The sequence below is a fragment of the Euprymna scolopes genome, chromosome 13 (assembly GCF_053919585.1).
Source record: "Euprymna scolopes isolate OS-2025 chromosome 13, ASM5391958v1, whole genome shotgun sequence".
Taxonomy (NCBI): Eukaryota; Metazoa; Mollusca; class Cephalopoda; order Sepiida; family Sepiolidae; genus Euprymna; species Euprymna scolopes.
The window spans coordinates 107,973,865-107,997,914 of NC_136494.1; the positions used below are offsets into that span (position 1 = coordinate 107,973,865).

At 33.6% G+C, this 24,050-nt stretch overlaps 1 protein-coding gene across 1 annotated transcript in view; it reads right to left on the minus strand.

Moving 5' to 3' along the window:
- LOC145292147 (octopressin receptor-like) overlaps window positions 1-24,050 on the minus strand; it is a 703,730-nt gene that overhangs the window by 149 nt on the left and 679,531 nt on the right. Inside the window, exon 5 of the mRNA XM_080138276.1 lies at window positions 1-31. This exon is cut by the window's left edge and continues 149 nt beyond it. Coding sequence (XP_079994402.1) covers window positions 1-31 — 31 coding nt within the window. The remainder of the gene's footprint in view (window positions 32-24,050) is intronic.

Sequence of the window (24,050 nt, forward strand, 5' to 3'; positions counted from 1 at the left end):
TCAACATGGGGTCCATTCCAAAGTGAACATCCTGAAATAATAGAAAAAATATTACAAATTATGAACGTTGCTTTTACATTTAACGTTGCAAAGTAAATAATCATACTAAAAGCCAAAGTAAGATCCATTAAAGTATATCTTATTAATATAAGGTTCATCATCATTTGGTTGTGTTAGTGTCACGCCCCACCCCCGACTCTCTCGCACCAAATTGATCTATCTTTTACCACACAACCTTTGTAAGACGTAAAATCCAGCTGGTAGAGTGTGCAGTCTATCAAAAGAAGCTACTGGAATAGGAAGCAACCTCTATCTCACAGAAAAGATGTTGCGAGTTTGTATCTGCTTTATCGTTATTTTCATGGCAAGTGCTCGGCTGAGCTCCAATCTATGGTCCCCCTCCCCTGACTTTCACAAGAAACACCCGTCTAGCAGAAAACACTAATTCCCCCCTTTATCTGTGCCTAAACCTAAACGTAGATTCCATGAACAAAGCTTCTTTCTTAGAACTGCACGCCTGTGGAATTATCTTCCGTTTTCCTGCTTTCTACTGACTACAATATGGTTGTCTTCAAGTCTAACGTAAACACGTTTTTGATGAACCGTTCCATACCGAATTTCCATTATTAACGATTACTATATTGTCCAGTTTCTACTGTACACGCTTTAACCCTTATCCTCGAGTGGCCTCTTGGCCTTGATAAGTGGTGATGCCTATGTAAAAAAAAAAGCTGTGTAATAGGGCGCAGAAGCGCGTATACAAATGCATGCGAAATGACGTCACCTGCAAAGAAATAAGTATAAGAAGGAGAAAAAAAAAGGCGCTTGAAGACGAGCACGTTCGGAATAACGTTTTAATCAGGGAAAGTAGACATTTATTTGCTTCCCCACGAAAGCAAAATGTAACACAAGGTCGTTTATAATGTGGGGAAAACCAGCTCCCCCTCCCCCAAAAAAGGGGCACTCTGGAAGTAGGCAAAAATAAAATTAACTTAGTATAGAAGGGTTTCCCTCCTCCATTGACTAAAGACAAATTAATTTAGTGTAGCATCAGAATAGATACTACACTCTGATTCTGGCCAGATATGTATAATCGGATAAATTAACCGGAAATAAATGTCGTCGTTACAATGCAAAAAAAAAAGATGTTGAAGTTATTTCCTGTTCTTTGTCTACTTTACGACTGAGGCAACAACGTGTTGGGTAACTTTACAGCTGTATCACAATGAGATATCAAATCAGCAAATTGGTGAAAACTACTGAACTACTGAATCAAACCAGCTGGTACAAAGGAGGCAGGGAATAGATAAAACAATTCTTAAGAAAACATTCCAAGATTAGTCTTGATTTACGCGATCGATTAGGTGTATGTATTATATCTAAAAAAACAAAATCTGCAAACATAAAATTCTGCTTTAATCCGTAGATGGCGTTCTGAGAGGTACAACAACGTCAAAGTGGTCTTGGGAGTAATGGCAAATTTATGTAATTAAACACTCCCGAAACCCGCCACTAGATATAAGACTGATATGACATCCTGGCATGTAGTACGATTTCACATCAGATAGGAAATGTAATGTAATGTTCGGTTACACCAAAGATCGGGTAAGGGTAGGCAGTGTTTGAATACTTGTTAGGGCTGGAAGTAAGGTAGTTTGGTTTGATTGTATTGTTTCACGGCATATAGACCCTTTTAAGGTTATTTAATGTCGAATCCAATCATTTTAGTAAAATGTTTGTGAACTTCAAGCTGTTTATATCTTCTAATATTTATTCAAGATGTTTGGTTTGGTTATTTTGGAGAGGAAATATTGTTGTTTGTTTTTGGATTTGCAGAACATGATGGAGTTTTGCAGACTAAAAGAAAAATAACGTTAATGTTTCGTGCATTTTAGATCAGAAACACTGTATCTTCAAACAGCCTGATTTGGTAGCACCATGTGAAGTCTTATGAATAGAAAAAGAAAAATGAATAGGAAATGTTATAAAATGGCTGCCAAAAGTAGTTTTTTTGGTTGGATGGAGATTGTTGCGACTGATACCTGTCGAAGAGCAAGCCCATAACTTTCCGAAGTGTCCTTCATCATTTTATTTATCCGCGTAGAATCACTATGCCAAGTGTTCCTTCCCCAAGATAACACAGTTTCATAAACGCAAGGTTTTCGACTAACGTGTCCGCAAACTTTTGTAAAAGCCGAAACCAAGATTATAATTCGGCAAACGACTCATAGCGTCAATTAGGTGTGTTAATTTCAACTTCGATGCAGCCACCAAACATCGTGTTTCGCTGATGTGAAAGACGAATTCAACCAATCAACATCAACGCCTTTGGAAACCGATTATGTTAGATTTCGTTTAACACTCAATCAGTTCGTTAGAAGGTTTCTCAATTATTTGTCAGCTGAGAGATCTTTTGGCAACGTACCACAAAGACTTCCGAATTTCATGATTATCACGTGTGGCGTGAGGTTAACTTGTGATAGTTATGAGGGTTGAGGACTTATAAACGGGTTTCACTAGCTCGAGTGAGTTGGATTTTACCCCGAGGCCTTTATCTATTCATCTATCTTTATATATATATATATACACTTGTGCCCGATATTATTCATACCCCCCTTGAAAATTGAGTTTATTAGGTGTAACTTTGTAAGAATTTATTGTTTACGTCCATATTGATACATATTCTTAATAAACCTCTTCTGATCATTTTCGTCATTTTAAAATCTCGGGATACTTGTAATAAAAGAAATATACAGCTATTTATAAAATCTGCAATGTTCAAAAATAATCATACCCCATTATTTTTTCAGTATTAATCGAGTTTCTGACTGTTTGTTTCCTGTTTGATTCTTATTTTGAATGCTTTTATACAACCTTTGATTAATTTCATTTCGTTTTTTGCATTTTTCAGAAATTAAAATGATATCAACTGAAAACCAATAAAAGAATAAAAAATTATTAGAATGGGGAAGAAAAAAGAGCTTAGTAATGATCTTAGGACTAAAATTGTGAATTCACATAAGGATGGTTTAGGTTACAAGTCAATTTCCAAGAAATTTGAGGTCCCTACAGCAACAGTACAGAGCATCATCAAAAAATTCCAGAGCCACCATACAACAAACAACTTGATTGGTAGAGGAAGGAAAAGGAAACTGTCTGCTAGAGCCACCAGGAATATTGTAAGAAGTGTGAATGCAAATCCAACCACCACTACTAAGGACATTTTAGAAAATCTGGAGTCTTCTGGCATAAAAATATCAAGGCAAACATTGCAAAGGACTCTGCATGAAAATGGTCTGAAAGGAAGAAGACCAAGAAGGACTCCATTTCACACCAGAAAACACCTTGCAGCACGTCTAAAGTTTGCTAGGACCCATGTGAATTCTCCAGAGTCCGTTTTCCCAAGTATTTTGTGGACTGACGAAACAAAAATTGAATTGTTTGGCCATATGGATGCTTCTTACGTTTGGAGGAAGAAAGGAGAAGCTTACAACCCAAAGAACACCATACCCACGGTGAAACATGGTGGTGGTAGCCTAATGTTTTGGGGCTCCTTTTCGGCTAGTGGTCCAGGTAGTTTGGTCAAGATAGATGGAACCATGAAGAAGGAGCAATATTTGGAGATACTCCAGGAAAACATTAGACAGGATGCGGAGAAGCTCCATTTAGGACCAAACTGGGTCCTTCAACAGGATAATGATCCAAAACATACTGCCAAAATAGTCAAGAAATGGTTTGAGGATAATCAAATTAATGTTTTGGAATGGCCTAGCCAGAGTCCCGACCTGAACCCTATCGAAAACCTCTGGCACATATTGAAAACTGAGGTTAAAAAGCGGAAACCTAGAAATTTGAGGGATTTGGAGAACTACTGCATTGAAGAATGGTCAAAATCAGTGTTGATGCTTCTAAAAAACTTGTTGATAAATATCCAAAACGGTTAAAGGCAGTTATTAAGAATAAAGGACATGCTATTGACTATTAGTAAGAGAGGTATGAATAATTTTGAACTAGTGCCATTATTGTTTTTCTTTGTATAATGTTTCAAACTTGCATAATTTATTTATTTGTTGAGTTTAAATTAAATGCTTATGCTTGATTTATTGTTTGAAATCCCTTTAATATTGTCTACCTTCTGGTTTGAGCAATATTCTTATAGAAATCTCAAAGATCAGAGAGGTATGACTAATATCGGGCACAAGTGTATATATATATATATATATATATATATATATATATATATATATAACTACTTAATTTACTCACATAAAATTAATATACGAAAGTATAGATTTATGCGTAAACTTTAAGTATTTACTTCAAAAGCGCTCAATACGTAGGTAGAACTAGTTAGTAAGTTATAAAATGTACACACAGAATTACCGCATAAGCCTGAAGAATCCTAGAGTGGATGAAACGCGGAATATTCAGTGTAGCTTAATCGCCATATACATTTTATAACTTACTATATATATATATATATATATATTATATATATATATATATATATATATATATATATATATATATATATTTGAAACAGTTTTATATACTGGACCTGTTATCCCGTTAAACTGGACAAAAGTTATAGCCCGTTGAGTAAGTGTTTTATATCAAATTGATGGTTAAATTTGGATTTGTGCTAATTTTTTGCATTGAAGAAAAAAATCCTATTAATCCATATTAATTCCTGATTGAATATCGAACGCATACTAATATACGAATATACTTAGTTCATAATAAAGTTTCATACAAAGCCGGTACAGGTCAGTAGTTTCCAGGAAAATGTGGAACGAATAGCCAGGCAAACAGACAAACAAACAAAGAAAATATAATTTAATATATATATATATATATATATATATATATATATATATATATATATATATATATATATATATATATATATATATATAGTTCATCCAGCCAATATTCATCAATGAATCTAACAATCCGTTTAAATACTCACATATGCGCGCACACTTCGAACGCATGAAGAAAACTCTCACGAAATGCAAGATAATTACAAAAAACAGTAATTAAAGGGCCGGTTAGAATAGTAAAAAAATTATCGCGTTTGACAGGTCTGAAACAGAGGTGTAATATCTCTCATCCGGTAGGATGCCTCATCTTAAACAAAAACGATAAAACAAGTGACAGAAAGAGACTTATATATATATATATATATATATATATATATATATATATATATATATATATATTACTATATTAAGCAACGATATATTAAGCATTTGTAAGTTTGTAATGTCTAATGTCTATGGTTTAGGTTTACTGTAAATTAAAAATTTATAATGTGTAATTGTTATGGTTTAAACTTACTGTAAATTAAAAGTTTGTAATATGTAATTGTTATGGTTTAAACTTACTGTAAACTAAAAGTTTGTAATATGCAATTGTTATGGTTTAAACTGTCTGTACATCAAAAGTTTGTAATATCTAATTGTTGTGGTTTAAACTTACTGTAAATTACAAGTTTGTAATGTATAATTGTTATGGTTTTTACTTACTGTAAATAAAATATTGTAATGTGTAATTGTTATGGTTTATACTTACTGTATATTAAAAGTTTGTAATATGTAATTGTTATGGTTTAAACTTACTGTAAATTAAAAGTTTGTAATATGTAATTGTTATGGTTTATACTTACTGTAAATTAAAAAATTGCAATATGTAATTGTTATGGTTCAAACTTACTGTAAATAAAAAGTTTGTAATATGTAATTGTTATGGTTTATACGTACTATAAATTAAAAAATTGTAATGTGTAATTGTTATGGTTTATACTTTCTGTAAATTAAAAGTTTGTAATGTGTAATTGTTATGGTTTATACGTACTGTACATTAAAAATTGGTAATGTGTAATTGTTATGGTTTAAACTTACTGTAAATTTAAAAAAATTGTAATGTGTAATTGTTATGGTTTATACTTACTGTAATTTAAAAGTTTGTAATATGTAATTGTTATGGTTTATACTTACTGTGAATTAAAAAAAATTGTAATGTGTAATTGTAATGGTTTATACTTACTGTAAATTAAAAGTTTGTAATATGTAATTGTTATGGTTTACACTTACTGTAAATTAAAAAATTGTAATGTGTAATTGTTATGGTTTAAACTTACTGTAAATTCAAAAATTCGTAATGTGTAATTGTTATGGTTTAAACTTACTGTAAATTAAAAAAATTGTAAAGTGTAATTGTTATGGTTTAAACTTACTGTAAATTAAAAAAAATGTAATATGTAATTCTTATGGTTTAAACTTACTGTAAATTAAAAGTTTGTAATATGTAATTGTTATTGTTTATACATACTGTAAATTTAAAAAATTGTAATGTGTAATTGTTATGGTTTATACTTACTGTAAAATAAAATATTTTGATATGTAATTGTTATGGTTTATACTTACTGTAAATTAAAAAAAATTGTAATGTGTAATTGTATGGTTTATACTTACTGTAAATTAAAAAATTGTAATGTGTAATTGTTATGGTTTAAACTTACTGTAAATTAAAAAATTGTAATATTTAATTGTCATGGTTTAAACTTACTGCAAACTAAAAAATTGTAATGTGTATTTTTTATGGTATATACTTACTGTAAATTAAAAAAATTGTAATGTGTAATTGTTATGGTTTAAACTTACTGTAAATTAAGAAATTGTAATATGTAATAGTTATGTGTTAAACTTACTGTAAATTAAAAAAATTGTAATGTGTTGTTGTTATGATTTAAACTTACTGTAAATTAAAAAATTGTAATGTGTAATTGTTATGGGTTAAACTTACCATAAATTAAAAAATTGTAATGTGTAATTGTTATGGTTTAAACTAACTGTAAATTTAAAAATTGTAATGTGTAATTGTTATGGTTTAAACTTACTGTAAATTAAAAAAATTGTAATGCGTAATTGTTATGGTTTATACTTACTGTATATTCAGAGTTTGTAATTTTTTAAATGGGAGTGTGTGCTAATATTATGCTTTAAAATATTCTAAGGAAACCCGAGGAATGTTTCTTAATTTTCACGAGAATCCTCCACTCTATTCTTATCATATTTGCATACAAATTGTAAACTAAACATAGCGCACATGAACCACATTTACTCCTAGCGGCTGTATACTGATCGGATAATTAATTTAGGAATGATCTATGTACACATAAATATATACACATAACTAATGTTTTATGAATAGAGATAATCAATAATGAATAATATCATGCTCTTATCCTTAACATTCTACAGAGATGTCACGGGTTTTATCGATCAGTAAAGGTTTGTCATATATTATTTGGCATCAAATAAATGTGACCGGAAGAGATGAAAGTTGTCTCCCCATGTTTATATTTTTTCCTCTTTCATTCAAATATTTATTATTATTATTTTTAAAACATCTTACATGACGTTTATGTTTCCATTCGAATATTAATGGACACTTAGTTTTTATTAGCAAGACCTCCGGAAATTCTATAGTTATTTTTTTTATTCGTATTGACCCACTTACAAAGATATTGCAACTTGGACGTAAGGAGCTACTATTTGGGTCCATGTCTAGGAAAGATTAACAAGATATTTGTTTATGTTACATTTAAACTTCTGCATATCAGTACAGCCAGGGAAGCAGACAGCGGGAAGGGTATTCCCGAGTCTAACTGTTCGAGGGAAGAAACTATTAGAATAGAAAGCTTTCTGGCATTTAGGGACAACAACAATGAAGGAGTGAGATCTTATTGCTAAGCGGTGTGCCAAAGATATGTACGTCGAGGGGGTACAAGTAAAACACGTTCATCAGAACACATTCCATTAAAATATTTGTAAAACAGGCACAGTGATGCAACATTGCGGCGATGAGACAGAGACTGGAGCTTAGTTGATAAAGTGGGACCGATTAGATTGACAACTCTTTCTTTGGACTTTATCTAAGAGGGAAAGACTAGTGGTAGATGCACCAGCCCAGACATATTATAAGGATGTAAAAACAGACATGACAGCAAAGAATAGACACTAAGATAAATATTTTTCTAATCTTAATATATGCTTACTTATATTTAAAGAAAAGAACAGTGCTGAAATAATTTGGAGTAAATCATTACAATTGCATTTAACAGCATTGAAGTATGCCTTGGACGAAAGGGGTACCAGTCCTTGCTTACAGTTATATCTCATAGGATTAGCGAATCTCTCGACGGAGGCAACCTTCCTAGGGCAATTGCTCTTGACATATCTAAGGCATGAAGGTTTACTTCACAAGATCTCTAGCTATGGTATAGCTGGAAATGTCTTCTCAATTATTAAATCATTTCTTTCTGACAGGTCCATAAGAGTAGTAGTTGATGGGCAAAAATCAGAAGCTCACAGTATTAATGCTGGAGTCCCTCAGGGGCCCATCCTGGGCCCAACTCTTTTCCTGATCTACATTAATGATATTCTAAATCACATCCTTACATCATTTGTAGACATTTATGCTGATGACACTACCATCTATGGTAGCATATTTAAGTCAGTAAACGACCAAGTTCTCTCCGATTCTCTTTCCTCTGATCTTGAGCACGTGGTACAATGAGGAAAGGAGTGGCTGGTTACTTTTAATGCATCTAAAACTAAGCTTCTCTCTTTACATCATCAACGCTCTGATCCCCATCTGGCATCAGTTGAAATGAATGGCTCTCGTTTTGAGGAGTCCTCAAGTTTTGACAAGCTTCTGGGCTTGACCTTTACTCCTGATATTAAATGGAACAGGTACATGAAATCTGTTGCCAAGGGCGCTGGAAAAATGGTGGGATCTTTCTTTCGATCCAGTAGATATCTCACTGCTTATGCCATTCTCTATCTATATAAGAGCCAGGTAGTCCAAGGATGGAATACTGTTGCCACATCTGGGCAGGAGCTACTAGAAAGGAGTTCTCGTAGGAGATGCCCTTTTCTCTTTCCTGCAACCTCTATCTCACAGAAGAGATGTTGCGAGTTTGTCTCTACTGTATCGTTATTTTCAAGGAAAGTGTTCGACTGAGCTTCAGTCTATGGTCCACCCCTCGTCAAACTTTCACAAGAAACACTCGCCTATCTGAAAATACTATCAATAATACCCCCATTCGTTATCTGTGCTTAAACTTAAACGTAGATTCCATAAACAAAGCTTCTTTCTTAGAACTGCACGCCTGTGGAATTGTCTTCCATTTTCCTGCTTTCCAGCTGACTACAATATGGTTGTGTTCAAGTCTGACGTAAACAAGTTCCTGATGAGCCGTTCCACTTGTTAACAAATTTACCGAACTTCCATTACTAACGATTACTATATTGTCCAATTTCTACTGTACACTCTATAACCCTTATATTCGAGTGTCCGCTTGGCCTTGATAAGTGGTGATTCCGATGTAAAAAAAAAGAAGAAAAAAGACCTATAAGAATTTTTGCGAGGACAAATTGTGGATCAACATGAAGGTGGTCTTAGTCAACGCAAAATAGCACGAAATCTTTCAATACCCATTTCTACTGTCAATATAGTGATCGTACAATTCACAAGGGAGAAAGGTGCACAAAATCTGATTCAGGTCACCCTAGACCTTCTAAAAGAACCATGCGCCTTGTGAAAAGAAATGCTAAAGAGAAACCTCCCTGCAAAGTCTATGACATTGCAACACAAGCTACTGTCAGTATCAGAACAGCTGTGAAGTATATCCACAAGCTGGGCTACTATGGTAGAGCTGCACGAAGGAACCCCCTTGTTCAACCTGCCAATATCAAGCGCAGAAAAGATTGGGCTCGTGAGTGTTGAAGTGACCTATAACCTTTCGGACCAATGTCATTTTCTCTAATGAGCCACAATTTTCATTATTTCCCGACAGTGAAAAATATGAGGCTCCATCAGCAAGAGATTAGCTTAAAAACATGGGGGTTTCTCGATTATGGTATGGGATGCAATTTGAAGTGATGGCCGCTCAGATTTAGTGGAGTGTGAAGGAAACAATAATTCTGCTAAGTATGTTTCATTATTACATGAAAGACTCCTACCAATATTCTTAAATGATAAAATGAAACAAGTTAACTCCTTATTTATGAAGACGGGGCTCTTTGTCATTCTGTTAGAACGACACAACATTGGTTAAGCCAAAATGGGATTAATAAACTTCCATAGCTGAATCAGTCCCACGATATGAACCCAACTGAAAAAAAAAATGCGGGGCATATTAGACCGGGACCATCGCAAAAAGAAAAGGAAGCGATCTTATAAGCCGGAACTTTTAGCATTATTATGTCAGACATGGCAAAAAATTCTTCAAGGCGATATTCATAAACTGATCAATACTATATTTAGAAGGACCCTAGCATTATAAATGGCAAAGGGACTGTCAACCAAGTATAAGTTATTAAATTGTGATCATTTAATTTTGATTTTGTTCGAAAAATTATATGTTTATTGAAATAAACTCATTCTATGGGTGCCTATTCTTTTCTGTCATGTCAACTGGACTCAGCACAAGCTACAGAACTGGTCGCATTATTCATACTACATAACAATAACCTAAATAGCGACATAAAAATTAAAGACATGTTTATACAGGGACGACGACCTGATGATAGCCAAGGACGCAACAAACATAAAATGTGATGAGGTAGAAATTACCGGAAATATTAAACAAATTAACTTCCTAGACATCACCTTTTATTTAGCAACCGATACTTACAAACCATACATTAAAGAAAATACTAACCCCCACATATATTCACCCACTCTCCAACTATTCACTCTCTATTATTAAACACATACGAAAATCAATCGAACGAAGAATAAAATTAAGAATTATTGAAATTAGTGTTTTTAAAAAAAAAGAAAAAACACTTTTTGTGCTCTTTGTGACATGATCGTCCCAGAGAGCGGCGGAGCCGCCCAATAGGGAGCGGCTGAGACTCCTGAAGTGCTGGAGAAAACCGGGCAGATATATTTCTTATTTTTCAATTATCATCAGTGTGCCCGGCGACAGCGAAAAAACCTGTTTGTGATTTTCATTGTTATGAAAATCCACAATAATGTCATTTTTTTTTTAATTTGTACTCCGAAACCGGAATGACTCAAGGTTCTAGACTGAGGATGTTTATAATTTGAATGCAGTGTGCCGACCCAGAGGGTTACGGGGATGACTTCACGGGGCCATGGGAACGTTTAAAGATCCACAGGTGCACTCGCGGGAAGGAGAAGCTCCCATAGGGTGACGTAGTTTAGTACTATGGGTCCACAGACTACCCCGGCCTCACGCCTCCCCTGAGTCTATGAACAGGGCGCGTAGTCGAAACCGTCAGTTGAAGTCAATGAGTTGTTGAGAGTCGAGACAGAACAACTTATAGAGAATCGCAACACGCTCTCCCCCTCTTCCCACATCAACCTCGCCTCTATATTGAAGGGAGTAGTGACATCTACTCATAAACTCGGTAGAGTCTGACAATCGAACATTGAACTGTAAGGCAATTGTACATAATTATATGTTTGTATATAATTTTTCTGGAATTTAATCAGTAGAATAGAGCACTGAGTTTTTTTTTCTTTTGTGGGCATGACATTGTTTTCCTTCTAGAGTTACTGAACGCTGAGGCGACGGCATCTCAACCAAATCGATTGACTGGGTTTTGCCAAGTTACATTTAGTCGCTGACGACCGGGAAACGACTCTTACGTGACCAGGGATCCCGTAGTAGGGAATCCTATCACATCTTTTCTTTTTGAGGAATTGAAAACGCCTTTAAAATCTTTTTAAGTTATAAACTCTTTAATCAGCCATGAAACTGTGCATTACTAAAACAGCAATGACATACATATAAAACGAAACTTAGAACGTGTTTAGTACAATGGGTTGAAAGGCGTGGCTTAATAGTCAGCAAAAAACTTGTTCTGATCAAAGCAAAATTAATATTCAATGCAGAAAATGCAAAAGATATGCTGATGGATACTCTTGGGCTTGCCTCAAATTGAAGAACACATTAAATACAAAGGCGGGTTCGTTCTTCGAACATAACCGCCTAAGGCTACATAATTTATGTCAAATTTTGTATTGGTGGACTTTACAAGAACCAATAGTGAATGTAGCGAAAGAAACGGGCGTCTCTCGGCAAACAATAATTTAATTGACTGGTAAAATTACATTCGCGATATTTGCGCAATGTGCATGCTCGAAAATCCAGTGCAAATGGGTGGTCCTGGTCGAACAGGAGAAATAGAAAGTAAATTTATGCGCAGAAAATACCACATAGAGAGATATTGTGAATGGCAATTGTTTCTTGGTATGGTTGAGCGAGAAGAAAACGCGACTATGATGGTGCCAATTTAAACGGCGGAATGCAAGAACCCTACTGCCAATAATTCACCAGTACGTTTAACCAGGCACATGAATTATGAAAGATGGTCTGCCTATAATGTACTACCGAACCATGCTGCGGTAAACCACAGACATAACTTTATTTATCCAAATGACCCGACTATTCATACAAATCGTGTGGAAGTTAGGTGGAGTCTACATAAAATTAAATTCAGGGCCATACGAGGGACTGACGATGCCAACGTCTATAGGTATCTGCAAGGATTCCCGTGGCAGCGCAGAATCAAAGCTAAATATTTTGGTAATATTATGTATTTGATACGATTCTTTATGCTGTTCGAAAATTTGTTCTTTTAGTTTCAATAATTTCATTTGTTATTTTGGTTACAAAGATTTTATTTTTTATACTTTTATAAACACATATTTATTATATAAATTAAAAAAATATTTTTAGAACTTTATGAACATATTCCTTAGAAAATTAAATTTTGTTAAAAATTTTGTTATTAAAGGTGCAAATATAAACTAATTGTATTGGTAATATCTGTAATTTTGTTCGTTTTTTATTGTACATTGTTAAAAAATGCCCTTTTCTCTTATTTTATTTCAATAAACCGCTTCACAATAGAAATACTGAAGAACAATAAAATTGAGGAAACTGATTTGATTTGTCACCGTTTCCGGTAGCAGATGTACCAGAAGTTAGGAAGTACGTTAATTGACTATAACGAAAGATTTTATATCTTACTTAGTTTAAAAGTTTATTTGTTTAACGTTATGGTATGGAGTTATACATAGAGTGTAAATTGTCTGTCGAAAGTTTCTATTTGATTAAGTTATACTTGATGCTTGTTTGATCAAAGATGCTTAATTCTCCTTACTCTTTTTCTTTCTTTCTTTCTCTTACTTATCTCCTCTCCCTCTCTCTTTCTCTCTCACTATATATATATATATATATGTATATATATATATGTATATATATATATATATATATATAACTAGCTTGTGAGACTACCTTTAAGAGTGCAATTATAATATACTTACAATATGGCGCTGGTAGTTTCTACTTGCTTACCTTAATTCAAGTTAATACATTGGCGTCGTAATATTTGTTATAATCAATTAATTAGCATTTTATCAATTTAGTTAATTAATTAAAGTCATGAGCGCTTAAATTAACTTAGCTAATTTAATTCGCGAGCGCTTAAAATTCAACTTTCATAACTGAAATCAAATTGTTTGAATGACGTGAATCCTAACATAAAATAGTCATAACGATTTCTACTCACGATTGAATTCCTTCTTAATTGTTGGCGACTTATATAAGAGATTCCCTCTGAGATGATTTGGACAATCTTGATATAATCTTCATTCGTCAATATAAAAATAAGCGTAAGCGTTACCATACACACATATATATGTAACGTTATCCAACACGTTGTATCCTCAGTCGCAAAGTAGAGGAAGAATAGGAAAGAACTTCAACTCGCTATTTCCTGCTGTAACAATGACATCTATTTTATCATTCTCCCGCCACGCATGACTGCTCGTTATGGCTGTGACGTCACCCACACCTCTATCGTGTTCTCGAGCGTTATCCAGTATCTAACGTGATCGTTTCCTAGTAACAGTGACCCAAATTACTTATAATAATTTTTCAAAATTGTAAGCATAAATGTAATGTTACTCAGCACGTTATAGCCTCAGTCGCAAAGTAGACTAAAAATAGGAAAGAACTTCAACTCGCTATTTCCCGCTGTAACAACAACATATATTTCCTTATTCTTTCGCCACGCGTGACTTCGCGTTGCGACCGTGATATAAACATAAGATTTAGAGGTACCGTTGTTCTTGTTTTTCGATTTCGAATCTCCGTAACGAACCGACTACGACGCTACTTTTTGTTTTTTCTTTTACTTTGTTTTAAAATCGGGCGTTTATTTTTTGTTTTTGATTATTTTTTTTTCTATACTTATGTACACATTCACATCGCGCAGATATGTCGCACAACAAAGCAAAACAAAATCCTGAAACAAACATTACAATTTACGGGCACCATTGTTTTTTTTTTTTTTCGTTTTCAACATTAACCGCTTACAATTAAGTTGACACCTCAATGTTTTATGCAGCTATGTTTTAAACTATTTAGTTTGCTTCATTTGTTATATGTTTGCTTATAGACACATTGTTATTTTTTAAGACAAATTTTTACGTTAGCTCCACCTAGACAATTTTCTTTAAAATGACGACGTTTAAAAGCTTTGCACTATGCTGATTAAGAAAATCTCATTTATATTTGATGGGTACAAGTAGTTTTCGAAATATAAAACCCTATATTATGCACTTTAAATCAATGACCGCCAGATTAGAACGCACGGGCGAAGACAGCGATTATCAAGTTAAAATTTTGGGCAAACATTTTGAAATTTCACACTCACAAAATGGGGTGTTCGGAAAGCCGTTCTTAATATGGGAATGTTGCGAGCGACCATTCCGAAAGCCGTTCTTAACATGAGGAAGTTAGTGGTTTGCCAACAACAACAAGCGTAATTTAATTATTTTACAAGGAGGCATGCTTCCTCCGGGCAACGCCGGTTATCTGGTTTTGCTAGTACATACATACATACATACATACATACATACATGCATACATACATATATATATATATATAATTTAAAGGGGTTAGAACAGCAGTCTAAAGAGCAGAGTGTATTTTAATGTGATAGTAAAATTATTAATTAAATTAAAATACAAAAAAAGAAACGTGCTCGTTGTAATGCAGATATATAATAAGCTCGATAGGCATATATCCTAGAGCTACTTTAATATTTAGTAAGGTGATTAATAATTTAAAATTAAAATAAAAAAATAAAAATCTGTTTCATGAAAAGGAACGCAACAAATCCAATCAATTGTACGATCGTTTCGGAAACCATATTTTTATTGAGATAGACATTAAGTCATGGACAATAATTTTAACAGTTTTTTTAAAACAAAGTCTCCTCATCAGCAAAAAAAATATTGGGTGGGTTTTTTTTAAATAAAAGACACCATAAATAAACCTAGCATTTTTAAAGTAAGGCAGATGTACGAGAAGCGTGCAATAAGTAATGCCCCTGACCCACTTCCCATAGTTGTAGAGCAACGAAACTTGGCACAGTTATTAGTCTTTCTCTACATAGAAAGCACCTAGAGTTATGCATTTCTCTCATCGTTTGATGCAGCTCTGGAGACCGTTTTTGTAGAACATCCCAGGTTGGTCTGACCTGACTTCAGAAATCAAGGCTGCATCATCTGGGAAACGCTTTCCTGTCAAAAACAACTTCATGGCTGGGAAGATGTTAGAGGATGCCAGGTCAGGAGAGTAGGGAGGATGGGAAAGGATTTCATAACCACACGCCTGTGCTTCTGATCTGGCGATATGCGAGTTGTGGACCGGAGCGTTGTCCTGCAGGAGGAGGGTAATTTTGGTGATCTTGGCTCGCCTCTTGATTTTGATAGCTTCCCTTAATTTCCTCAAAAGTGAAGAATAAGAGGCTCCTGTAATTGTGGTACCCTTTGCCAGGAAATCTGTCATCACTACTCCGTCCTGGTCCAAGAAGACTGTGAGCATGACCTTGCCAGCGGAGGGCTGTACCCTTGCCTTCTTTGGAGGTGGTGCCCAAGTGCTTTCACTGCATTTACTGAGCTTTGGTCTCTGGAAGTCTTTTGAAAAACTTTGACTCATCTTCTTAGCACATCTCCAAATTCATCATCGAGCACTCGACATGTTCTCGCATCTGGAATGGTGAGAGCAACCTGGGAATCCATCTGGTAGACACCTTATGCATATGCAAATGGTCATTTATACAAATCTTGAAATCTTGGGCTATTTGACGAATAGTAATGCGCCGATCTTCCAAAATAGCAGCCTCAACTTGACGGATAGATGCCTCATCAATGGGAGAAGGGGGGCGACCAGGTTTGGGAGCTATTTCCACAGACTTCCCGCCAAGTTTGAATTCACGATGCCAGCATTTTACAAGGTCATATGATGGGGAATTATCATCATAAGTTTCTTTCATTTCATCTAAAGTCTCCTGTGGTGTGCGTCCTTTCAAATATAAAAACCAGATCACTGCTCGACATTCAACAGGCTCCATTTCACACCTGACTCAGTTCAAAGACATGTAAAACAGAAACCACAATTAGTTCAGAGCTGTAATTTGCCAGATAACCCGTAGAGATATGAATCATTGCACATGCAAAATTTCAGCTAGATCAGACAACAGGAAGTTGGTCAGGGGCATTACTTATTGCACGCCCCTCGCATCTGGAAAATATTAAAATATGAAGGAAAATCCTTACTTATTGATGTTGATAAGCAAAGTAATATAAGTTGAGAATAAAAATTAAAATAGAATTATAACGCTGAATTTGGTTTAAATATAAAGTTATAAGATGTTTTTAACAAAATGTAACAAATAAATATATATATATATATATATATATATATATATATATATATATATATATATATATATATAACTTCTTATGGTTCGCCTTTTGAAAATCGTAATTATTGTCAAAGCATTCATTTGGATGTTAAATGTAGCTTATAAATGCATGAAATGTTGAATTTTCAAAGTGAACGCTAATGGAATATTTTTAACGGCTAGAGTACGTTAGTAACGCCTAATTTAAATTAAATAGTCGATTTTAAAGCATAAAGGGAGATAATCCCTTGTGCTGTTTTATATAATATAAGAGAATCTTATTGAAAATAATTAAAGAAAACCCCACAAATACTCTTTTAAAAATCCCTCCCTGGTGAACCAAACCACTGTAGCTAAACATATTTAGCGACTCAATGATAAGAATATTTCCTTCAATTTGAAATGGGAAATAATAGAATCATATAAAGTATATATGCCAGGGAACAGATTCTGTGCACTTTGTAGATATAAAGCCCTTAAGATTTTAAAATATGATGATACCAAAAATAAAAGCACTCTCTAAAATTCAAAAGATGAGATTTTCTCTCCATGCATTCATAAACGTTGGTTTAGATTTAACAAATATAAATCACCATAAGTCATTAAAAATGTTTATTATTAATAATCTATCTCATAATTCATAATTTATAATTTAATAACTTTATTTATAAAATTTGAATCATCATCTTTATTATTATTACTAGCTGTACCCGGCCACGCGTTGCTGTGGCTCAGTTTGTTAAAATGGAACACATGTGAAAGTAGGGAAAAGTTTGATTCTTTTTTTCAAGAGAATGTACAAATTATTTTTTTTAACAGATGTTAAGAAAATAAACAGAAAAAACTTCCATCATTAATTATGCAAAAAAATAAATAAAATGTTGATTTAGTGTTTCAATATGCTTATAAATTACGATAAAACTTGCTGAGTATGCACTGTTTTATGATTGTTGTCAAAATGGAACGGAAACTTAAATTTCTCTTCATTTTAATCTTTCTTATTTTTTTAATTGTGCCCCCCAAACGAATATAATCAAAACAGTAACATTCAACAATTGTACTTTATGTATATAAAACACAAAATGGGTGTTTGTATTACTGTACACATAGATTCGAAAAAGTTGTCAAAAAACAAATATATAACAAATAAATGTTATCAAAGGCAAGATAAGTTACTTTTCTGCCAAACTGGACATATTTTTTGTGTTTTTATTCAATGTAACATATTTATTCAGCTCGAAAAACATACAGTGTTTACCGATGTATTCGAAAATTCAAGATGGCGTCTCACACCCTCTTTAACACCGTAAGTATGGAAAAAGGTGTTATAAATAAAAAACTATACAAAATACTATTAAAAACCCACCGAATATATGTCAACCTATGTCACGGTAACATATATTGAGCGAGTTTTTAACAGTATTTTATCCGGTTTTTTATTTATAACATCTTTTCCTACACTTACCGGGTTAAAGAGAGAATCAGACGCTATCATGTTCCAATACATCGGTAAACACTGTATGGTTTTCGAGCTGAATAAACATGTTACATTGAATAAAAACACGAAAAATATATCCAGTTTGGTAGAAAAGTAACTTATCTTGCCTTTGATAACATTTATTTGTTATATATTTCTTTTTGGACAACTTTTTCGAATCTATGTGTACAGTAATACAAACCCCACAAAATATTTATTAAAACAAATTTTTTTTTTTTAAAAGTTAATAACGAAAGGGAAATAATTCCATTTTTAAACGAAAAAGTCAGTTTACTAAACTTACTGTATTAATGCTATTTTTTTAAGCAAGAAAAAAAAAAAGGTAAATTCCAGATACGCTACTACAGAACACCGACCACTCTAATTTGTTTTTTTTATAGGTAATTGAGGTCGCTGACAACGAATCTGATAGTCACACTTGGGGCAAATTTACCGTTTGCATGGTATTTACCCCTGAATCCACGAACTTCTTTCCACCATTTTGCAGCTTCCGTTTATGCTACGCGCATGCACGCTGTAGCATAAACGACGGCTTCACCAAGCAAACTACGTTGAGGGAGGGGATTTTTTTTTCCAGGACATAGAATTTTCTAATTTTCAAAAATACATTATAGCGCTTTTTGGGTGGAAAATTTAAAATTAGCCGAAAAAGAAATAAAATAAGAAAAGGAAAGCACACCAAGTTGGAGTAGGGGGGGGGTAATTTATCTGTTTTTTTTTTTTTACCTGGAACATCGAATTTTCAAATTTTCCGTAAGTAACGCACCGACATTTACCAATTAGAACACCATTTAACATTTTCCGAAGATTTTACTTTGTACATTGGGGTCGCGAGCGGGGTGGATTTGATGTTGGCGCGTGCGCGCCCCAACATCACATTCCCCCCAAACAAATTAGAGTGGTCGGTGTTCTGTAGTAGCGTATCTGGATATTTACCAAAAAAAATATTTAGGTTTGGCTATAAATTCCTAAACTCATTTCACCCTAAATAATTTAGGTGACTGAAATAGGAATCTAATTGAATCTTTAATTTTTTGAATAGTATGTGAGAAATGCATTTTTCTTCGAGTTATATTGAATTCATTAATGCGGACTTTAGGGGCTTTTTTCGTAATGTTACTGTAAAAATTATTTTTTATTGTTACAAATTACGATGCTTTAAAAAAAGCAAAAATAAGTTCTTGCGTTTTTTATTTACTACTGAAAACCATAACTTTAGTAAAGGTATTTTTTGTTTAAACAAAATAAAACATTTTCACTAAGAGTTAAGTAAAAATAATTAGTTCATTATATTCTGCGATCATTATTTGAAAAATACTGCAATTTGAATTAAAATTCGTTAATTTCCTGATTTTTGGTGAATTTTTAAGTAAAGGGAGGAGTCAAAATGTGTATACACTTTGAACGTCGGCATTCATTTTGCGACCACGTGTGGTTAATTTAAATTAAAGTTCAATCACATGGTTACATTATCAATATTCAGGTAATTAAACCCATTGAAAATTTACCGATATTGTAAACACATTCTGTTTACATTAAGCCTGTCGTGTTTTTTTAGTGATGCAATGTTGTCAACTGAGATTTAAAAAAAAACCCGCGAGATCAGGAGAAAGAAATGTCCAGAAAATCGCTAGATTTTTAACTTATCGTCTGAAATTTTCAAAAATCGCTAATTCCCCCCCCAAAAAAAAACTCCATAATGTTCCGTGTTTTCTCACTATGGGTTTGTATTACTGTACACATAGATTCGAAAAAGTTGTCAAAAAACAAATATAGGTACTGGTCGCGATTAGAGTTCCCTGCCGAACACCCTAAAAAAACACTGACTTCTCCCTTAGTTGCCATAGTAACTAAACGATCATGATTTTTTATCGACTTTGTTTTACTGTTTATGAATATTGAAATAAAAGACATTACTACACATTTATTAATAATATCTCACTTTTAATCACTTTTATCAACTTTTCTTTTACTGTATTACTGTTTATGTGTCACTTTTATCGACTTTTTCTTTTCTTTTTTAAATAGCATTTTCTTTTTAAATGACGACGTTTTTACTGTTTATGAATATTAAAAGAAAAATAATTACTAAACATTTATTGATAAAAAAATGGGTGCTAGTGCATTTATGATGCGCGCTATATTTTAAATCGTATTTCTAAGCTTAATTAAAGTTTAATGTTTTTTTATTCAATTGTAAGGTTAAAACGTAATCATTTAAAAAGAAAGTGTGCGTGTGCCTTATTGTGCTTTTTTGTTGTTTCGTGTGTGAGGGTGCACACCTACCCAAGCATGCATGCGTGTAAGTGTATTTTGTGTTTTATATACCTACATGTATCACAACATATACACACATGCAGTGGAGGCAGATTCGAGATAATGCCCATCTTCCAAACTGACAACTACTTCTACTTGCTAACTCAAGAAAAAAATTTCATAGCAAAGTTTAACCCCGCCTTAAACATCTCTCCATAATTATACACATAAATAGGCAAAACACAAAATATACTTACACGCATGCATGCTTGGGTAGGTGTGCACCCTCACACACGAAACAACAAAAAAGCACAATAAGGCACACGCACACTTTCGCGGGTGCGCGCGCCCATACCCAGTACAGTACCATTTCTCTTAACTAAACAAACAACTAGAAATTAAACGTATGTATGTGTATGTACGCGCGTGTGTGCGTGTGTATATGTGTGTGTGCGTGTGTGTGCACATATGATTGTGTATGCGTGTGTGTATAATTATATATCATCTGTTATCTATGCTACATCTTGTTTGTATGTATACGTGCACTTATGTTTGGGTGACCGAATCCATGTATGCATATGTGCATGGATTGGAAAGGAAACTTCAACCAATATATACATAAGGTGGAATGTATGAATATGTATGTGTGTATGTGATTGTGAGTGCATGTGCCCATATATATATATGGGTGGATGAGTGTATACACATCCGTATGTATGTGTGTGTATGTGTATATATATATACATATGTATGCACATGTATGAGTGGGTAAATGTGTTCGTGTGGATATGGATATACGCGTATGTGTGAGCCCCTGCATATGTCTGTGTGTGTGCATGTGTGTGTGTATGTGTGTGTGCCTACATAGTATGTGGATGTTTGTGAGTGTATGTGCACATACATATATGTGTGTACATATATGTGTGTATGTGCGTGTATGTGTGTGTATATATGTCTTCTACCTATTCTCCATCTTACTTGTGGGTGCGTGTACGTATGTCGGAATGATTAAGCGCATATATACATGCGTGTTTTGGTTGGAAAAAAAAGTATATATATATATATATAAACTAAAAAATAAAAAAATAAAAATAATTGTTAGCGGTGGATGTATGCGAGTACGTGTGTGGGTGTGTAGGTGGGTATGTATATGTGTATATATGTATGCTCCTACATATATTTCTATGTATGTACGTGTGTGTATGTGTGTGTGCCTGCGTACGTGTGCGTGCGCATGTGTACATGTACATGAATGTATATGTATGCGTATGTGATTGTGTGTGAGTGTATGCTATACATGGGGAAAGAAAGTCTTTAAAAAGAACCCTAAAAAAGCCATAAAAACCTTCACCATATGGACTAAAAAACACTCTTTGAAACTAACTTTGACCGGTCACTGTGAACACTTACAGTTGGAGACAGAATGTCTGAACACTGAACACACGCATCGCATCACTATGAAAAACATATTTAATATCAGCGGAGGCATATCTACAAACTCCCATTTTAAAGAAAAACTTTTTACGAAAATATCTGAAGAGTGCACACCCTAAGCTCGAAACGCGTTATAAAAATATTTTAAAATAAAAATATGATGAAAACCTTTAAAAAAAACCCACAATTGTTGATGGCTACACTCTTTTAAATATACATTTTTTCTCTCGTTGGAACTACACAACCATCACTTTAAATATATATATATATATATAGTTGACGTTGTCTGTTTATGTACAGAACCGTCTCTACTAAACTCCTTTTTCACTTTTTACTCTACGACTTTAAACTTGATATATAGGGGATTTTGACAAGTGGAAAAAATTGCACTTTTGTTTTTAACCTGTAAAATAGTTGCTAAAGGGCCAACATTGAAAAATAAAGTCCTTGTCGGGAGTAAGTATATATTAAACCTGTTACCTATGCGTAGCGCACATAGACTGCTATACGTTTAAGTTGCTTAGTTTTTACCGTTTTTTTATCTATCTGTCAAGAACTAAAACAATAGTTGATCATACCCACATCAGTTTTTATTTTTTAACTTTTGAAATCATTACTATATACTGGGTACAATATAATAATCAATAGAGGATTTACTCTATAAGAATAAATACGAAATAAGCATAAAATGTGCATAAAATCATTTGAAAGCTTATTTTCAACCGAGTAACGCTGGGCGGTCTGATATATATATATATATATATATATATATATATATATATATATATATATATATATATACTAGAATTTCAGCCCCGCGTTGCCCGGGTGTTTGGAGGTGCATGTTGAGCAAAAAAAAAAAAAAAATAGAAAAGTAGCAGTAGGAAGGCAGGCTCGAAGCCGTATTGTGAATGAGGAAAAGGACGGGAAAAACCTGATGTCTTTACTGTTACGACCACCGTCAAGCCGGAAGTGACGTAGGTTTATATTAAGGCTAGACAATCGAAGAGAGGGGATGACTTTCGAAAACATCGATGAAAAAAAGTGACCACTCCCTGTAGAAAAGTGCCCAGATGAGGGTGAAATAATTAATGTTTTTAGCCAGTTCTTCGGTATTTGTCTTCTGACAGGTCGAGCTTCAAAACGATACTGATCTTGGTAAAATCTGTCAAAAGTTTTAGGCAGACATACATACATACATACATACATACATATATACATTTACATATTGGTAACTAAAAATTTTCGACCCAAACCGATTAAAAAGCTTGCCCTATCTCTGAACACCCTTGTAAAATTTCAGATGTTTAGGCCAGAAATTGTCTGAGTAATTTAGTAGAGCCTGCAGAGGTCAATTGCTTTAAGTTTGACCACTATTATGACCCCTTAACATTTATTGTTTTGAGCTCAAATCATATTATTAAGTTAGATCTGTGACTAAGGAACCTATATCTAAATTTTCAAGTCGGAGGAGTTTTGTAGAGTTCTCAAAGATCAAATCGTTGAACTTTGACCACTTAACAGACAAATCTCTGGCCGAAAACCGATCACAATGATTTTCCCAAATCTCAGTACCCAGTATATCAAATTTGGAGTCTGTATACTTAAAATTGACAGAGTTATTGCATAGGGTAATATACACAGACACACACAGAGACACACACACAAACACGTTCACTTTATATATATATATATATATATATATATATATGGTCAGGCAAAATAATCCGCCACATTTGTATGGTTAAATAAATAATAAATAAATTAAAGAAACAAAAAGGGTTTTCATTTTCTAAAATTGTAATGTCATTTTTGACATATAATACCGTTTTGTTTTGTTTCTTTATAATGCCATTGTTTTGCTTTTCTTTTTCAGTTGCTCACATGAATTGGATTGATGAGCACCGCGCTTTCCATGTGGAAACGTTTATCAAAACAAACGAATCCGTAACTACAACACAACGAGTGTTCCGTTTGCACATAAATCTTGGTAAACATGAACCCGTATCAGCTAGAAACACAATCTTGTTAGGGGTTACCAACTTCAGAGCTACTGGAT